This window comes from Myripristis murdjan, chromosome 21 (assembly GCF_902150065.1).
Source record: "Myripristis murdjan chromosome 21, fMyrMur1.1, whole genome shotgun sequence".
NCBI lineage: Eukaryota > Metazoa > Chordata > Actinopteri > Holocentriformes > Holocentridae > Myripristis > Myripristis murdjan.
Window position 1 is genome coordinate 19,624,706 of NC_044000.1, and position 6,000 is coordinate 19,630,705.

Consider the following 6,000-nt stretch of genomic DNA (forward strand, 5'->3'; position numbering starts at 1 on the left):
CAGCAACAAACCCCATAGACATTACTGGAGCAGAAATATATTATTTATTGCATCGTGTGTGCATGTGTGTGTAATGTACATCTTTTCTAATGGGATAGCAGCCACATAATTTTCCATCAAGACTAAGCTCCCCAGACTGACCTGGTCATTTTTCACACTCCCTAGGAAAATAAATGAGTTAGACTTTACAATTGAGGTAGCACAGCATGGCTCCATTCTGCCCTCCCAACTTAATCCCTTTCTGGACAGCAATATTATTACCAGGGAAGCTGGATGGATTGTATTTTTTTTCCTGTGCACAACCAGTTTTATCCTGTCCAGAGCAACCGCATCAGTGGTTTTTGTTTGGTTCAGCCTCTGTACCAAACCCCAGTAATAATAACCTACTGTCTTTTTTTACATTCATGAAGCTTTTTCCCACTCACTATTGAAGGCACACAAAATGAGGCAGCACAATTTATTTGCTTTTCAGGCTACCAGGGCTTGTGGCATTCACATTTGAGTCTCACTGTGATAATCTGTTAGACTCAAAAAAGTGCCTGCAGGTCCGTTCTTCTCAGCTGCTGTCAGATACACGCCATGTCAGTTCTCTGGGTATTTCTGGTAATAATAAAAATGTTCAGAAATACATTTAAATTTACCACACTAAAAGCAATTATCACTTTTCCCACACTCCCTGTGTAAAAACCTGCCATCTGGAAGGAGCTTTTGTCTTTATTTTCATGTTTCTCTTCAGAGTTTCTCCTTGTTTTTTTCCCTTATGACACCTTTCCCTTTTTCCTTTGTTTTGTGCATCTCCTCTCTCTCTTTCTGCTCCGTATTGCATGTCTCGCATCTCCATTTTCATTCCCCTGCCTCGTCAACTTTCTGCTCCCCTCCTGACCCGCTGTTCCTCTCACATCTCTGTGTCTGTCTATTGTCTTTGCCTAACAGAGCAGTATAAACAGCATGATGAGCATCTACAGTGAGACCGGTGACTATGGCAACGCCAGGGTGAGCGGCGAGATACTGTTGAACATCAGCTACAGCTACAAAACTGGTGCACTCAACGTCCTGGTGAAGGAGTGCCACAACCTGGCCACGGGGGATGAGAGGAAGCAACGCACGGATGCGTGAGTTAACACACACACACACACACACACACACAAACCTCGCAAGCCATTAAGTGTTGTATTCAGTTTTAAAATCTTTTTTTACATAAAACAAGTGAAAAAATCTGATTACTCCTTAAATAATCCGTTTTTTTTTTCCCCAATGTAGTCTCACTTGTTTCAATAAATCTGTTGAAACAAGGTAGAGTAAGGCAGACCAGTTCAATAATATCAATCAAAATGACTTGATTTAAGAAAATTCTGGAAACATGTTGATTAGCATTGGAAACAAGTGGCATTCTCTCTCATTTTTTTCAGTTGTTGCAAGAAAACCAAGACTTTAAGACGGAATATGACACCAAATGGCTTGTTAAGATGTATTTATTTATTTATTTTGTTTTTTCAGTGCACACACTAATGCACCTTGCTAGTTGGCATCCTTAGGCAACTTAACAGTAGCTGTCTTTTATTAAGCCAGAGCCTTACGGGAACAAACATCCATGACTCTGTTGCTGCCTGTGTGTTGCAGTTATGTCAAGACTTACCTGCTGCCAGACAAATCCCGCCAGAGCAAAAGAAAGACGAGCATCAAGGCCAACACCATTAACCCTGTCTTCAATGAGAATCTGAGGGTAAAGCGCCGTTCAGTCTGAATAAGCATAGCTCTGTTAGGCCTGACTGAATTCAAAACTCTCATTTTCTCGTGCTGTGCAGTACGTGATCAGCCACTCGCAGCTGGAGACACGAACCCTGCAGGTGTCTGTGTGGCATCACGATAGATTTGGGCACAACAGCTTCCTGGGCGAGGTGGAGCTGACCTTTGACTCCTGGGAGTTTGATTCCCAGATCGAGGAGTGGTACTCTCTCCAGCCCAAGGTAGGAACAGGAGTCAGGGTTGCATGTGCTGTGTTTCCCACATAAACACAAGGATAAATGTGTGAGAGGTATGTGAATGATGTTTGTGCAGGCGGAGAGCAATATGGACTCCACAATGCAGTATAAAGGAGAACTGACTATCGTGTTGAAGTACATTCCTGCAGAGAAAAACCTCATGCTGCCTCTGGACCAAGTGCAAGGTAAATCTTTGCAGTGCGATGTGCATTTTCTATCACACTCTGCCTCACAGTTTGTTAAACTCTGTCTGGAATCTGAATGGGGAAATGCTTTTTCGGCTGTTTGTTTATAAATGAAGTGAAATAAATGGCGGTGCCGATGTGAGATGCCTGGCTGACAGACTGGCAGATGCGCATGTTGAGTTGAGAGGGTTTTTTCTTTCACTAAGTGACATTCCTCTGTCTCCCTTCCTTTTCAGTAAAGAAAGGATTCCTGAAAGGAAAGAAAACCAGCAGCTTCACACTGCCTAAAGGGGGCATGGTTGAGCTGCTGGTCAAAGAGGCCAGGAATTTGACTGCTGTCAAGTCTGGAGGCACTTCGGATCCTTTTGTAAAAGGGTGAGATGCAATATGATGCAGTTACAAAAAACAAAAACAAAAAAAACAGCCTTAGCATTCAGCATGCATGTTTTCATACAAAAGTGTGAAATAGCTACATCAAAGTTGTGTTTTTTTAACCCAGGTACCTGCTCCCTGATAATAATAAGTCCACAAAGCACAAGACGGCGGTGGAGCGACGCACGGTGAACCCCAAGTGGAACCACACCTTCACCTACTGCGGCCTGCAGCCTGGAGACCTGAACAACGTCTGTCTGGAGCTCACCGTCTGGGACAAGGAAGCCCTGGCCAGCAATGTGTTTTTGGGAGGAGTCCGACTGGGAGCTGGCACAGGTGTGTGTGTGTGTGTGTGTGTGTGTGTGTGTGTGTGTGCAAAAAATCTCCATCTTAACATGTGATAGTGTCATATTGAGTCTGTCTTAAGACAAGTGAAAAAAATCTGTCAGTGGGAGGAGATAATCCCTCTTGTTTCCAATGCAGTTTCACTTGTTTCAGGTGTTTTTCTGGAAACACGTATAAATGTTGAAACAAGGCAGAATAAGATTCAAAACACTAAATATGAGACTAAGTAATTTGATGACTTGAAGGTGAAGATATTTTTTTTGCAGTGGTGTGTATATGTGTGTCTGTGCTGGAAAGCGAAGCCCTTAGTCAGATTTTTGTGTTTGTGCACCAGCCCCTCCAAACAGTTTTGCTCTTCATATTTTAATGTTTATCATGCATTTCAAATTAATCTGCTATCCAGGCGAGGCACGTCTCAGTTGCTGGAGGCTCCACTGTGTTGTGATAGCACTCATAATGAAGTTTCCCCAGGGCTCTCTCATATTAATAAAATAGAACAAATGATTTTTTTTTGTTCTCATCCATACCCCTCTCCCCCCCTCAGGAAACAGCTATGGGAACGAGGTGGACTGGATGGACTCATTTGGGGAGGAACAGCGGGTATGGCAACGCATGATTGAGCACCCAGAAGTTCCTCAGGAGTGCACGGTGATGCTCAGATCCAGCATGCACAAGCACAGCACATGAGGCGAACTGAGGCGGAAATGGAGAGTAAAAAGAGAGCGGCGAGGAGAAAGCGTCGGTGGAGAGGTGAATCAGGCGATGACGGCTGGGGAGCGAGAGGAAGTGGAACAACAGAGGATCCAAGAACAAACCCGGACGGAGAAACCTGAGAGAGGAAACGGCAGCTGCCAGAGTTTGATGCGCTGTTCTGCAATACAGAGCTGATGCCATTCCAGTCCCTCCTCCCTATCCCGTTCAGATCCCTCCGCCCGTCCAGAACAGCCAGTCATGCCTTACACGCTCGTCCTCATGCTTCCCCCTTCCCCCAAAAGCATCAAATCATGACCAAGCACTGCTACTTACTACTGTATATTAGATACATGTACTGTATGTAACTTCCTGTACTGACTAAGCACATGGTGTGACCCCTGATTTGTCTGTCCACGTCTCTGTGGTTCCTGTTCCTGTACAACAGTCATTTCTGCTTGTGGTAGCAGCTGACAGAGACCATTTACAAGGCATTAGGCGAGGCGCTGATCAATGCATGCACAGACTAATACATTCCCTTAACAGGTAACCAAACATACATACCTACGTTCCTGAAGCACACAATGAAGCACATGTTGACAATTATCCCTTCACCCACTTGGGAGAAAAATCACAAGGTCAACAGTGAATACTGAAAATAGCTATGATTTAAAGGAACAGTGCATCCAAACTATTAAAAAAAATGTATTTTTAATGATTTTTCTTCTTGCCTCTTGTGCAGTCTAGCATTCAGACAGTTTTTTTGGGGGGTTTTTTGTTTGTTTGTTTGTTTGTTTTTTAGATTTGGCAAGGTTTTCGGTCTGCCACAATGGATGGGTATGTATTTATATTTATTTTCTAAATTTATGACATGGATACCCTGCATAATCCACAGCTCTAAGGGATGAAGAATTTCTTTGGGAACTATTTTTTTTTTAAGATTTTTTTTTTTTTTAGCATTTCTGCTTTATTTGCCAGTCACACTGGAGATAGACAGGAAAGGCAGGGAAGAGAGAGGGGACGACATGCAGCAAAGGACCTGAGGTCGGATTTGAACCCCGGCCGCTGTGATCAGGTCTAGGCCCTGATACATGATATGTGCTGCTCTTAACCGGTGAGCCACCGGGGCGCCCCTGGGAACTATTTTCTGCCAAAGAACAAACGGTATCCATCCGCCCACAGTGGGTACGAATTGGTTAAGGATATAGTTTACTGGTGCACTTATTATATTTTTTTTCACACTGTCTGGATGGATAGATTACACAAGGGCCAAGTGGGGAAATAACCTTTTTTGTATTTTGGGTGAAGTGTTCCTTTAAATTTACATAACACTGTATCAGTGTGATAATTTAAAAAAAATGAACTGCATGATATTCAAGGAAACAGAGATGGCAGAACAAAACCAAGTTAGGCACTGATAATGACAGAACAATGACACAAACGTATGACATCTCTGAATCCTGATAACTTTACACTTGAAACAGGAAGTGTGAGCGACTGCAGTCCCAGGATCCCGGGCTGAGACGGGGGCTATGTGTTACAGAGTGAGTCAGCACTGAGGCGAGGCCTTGATCTTGGGGGGGAGCCTAATAATGAGTCACTGACTGTCACCCGGTCCCCTCCGCCCAGGGCTCTGCGACCCACTGCCGCAGCATCCTGTGATGAATCACTGCGCTGAGAAAACAGACTCTGGAGAAAACAGACTCTGTTTTGCCACTCTTCATGTGGAATGCCAATTATTATGCCCACTTGTCCTTGGTCAAACCTCTGCTCCGAGCTCCCAGAGAAAACAATTTATTGATACACAATAATAGTAGTGATACATGGTGTTTTCTGTACAGCAAACTGTAGATGCGAGGCGTGTGCAATACCTGACTACAGAAGAAACTCTAGACTTGCAGCATGTACTATCTCTGTTGTGTGTCCGCAAAAATACAAGTGTCATGCCATCAAGTTCACTGTTATCAAGCCTATTTTGTCTTGAACGTGTTACAGGAATATTTTGAAATAAACACATATCTTTAAATAGACTGCCTTTTTCTTGTGACATTATTTCCAATGAAAAGTGACATTATCTGATTGACTGCAATCTTTTCTCTGAGGTTACACCTACAATGCCAGCATTTTTTTTTTTTCAATGTTACACTGCAAAACATCCCCAATATTCATTCCAAATAATGGAAACAAATTGATTAGCACTGGAAATAATTTTAACACCATTTTAACATCAAATATGAGACTGGATAAATCGTTAAGATGGAGACTTTACGATGTTTATCATCCTGACTCCCAGCCTTCCATTTTTTTCTTTTTCTCTCTTGGCCTAAAAGGCAAAACATCTCCTGCGCTGACGTTCACACATCAAAGATCACATCCTCTGTGATAGTCTTGAGAGATGTTTTTAATCAGTGTAAATTCAGATGTAG

General features: G+C 43.1%; 1 protein-coding gene across 1 annotated transcript in view; it reads left to right on the top strand.

Annotated features, from left to right (window-relative positions):
- Positions 1 to 4,381, top strand: part of sytl5 (synaptotagmin-like 5) — a 30,651-nt gene extending 26,270 nt beyond the window's left edge. The window contains exons 12-18 of the mRNA XM_030081509.1: positions 934 to 1,112; positions 1,621 to 1,723; positions 1,806 to 1,967; positions 2,059 to 2,167; positions 2,404 to 2,542; positions 2,667 to 2,875; positions 3,429 to 4,381. Of these exons, the coding sequence (XP_029937369.1) occupies positions 934 to 1,112; positions 1,621 to 1,723; positions 1,806 to 1,967; positions 2,059 to 2,167; positions 2,404 to 2,542; positions 2,667 to 2,875; positions 3,429 to 3,571 (1,044 nt within the window). The 3' untranslated portion in view covers positions 3,572 to 4,381. The remainder of the gene's footprint in view (positions 1 to 933; positions 1,113 to 1,620; positions 1,724 to 1,805; positions 1,968 to 2,058; positions 2,168 to 2,403; positions 2,543 to 2,666; positions 2,876 to 3,428) is intronic.
- Positions 4,382 to 6,000: the final 1,619 nt, after the last annotated feature.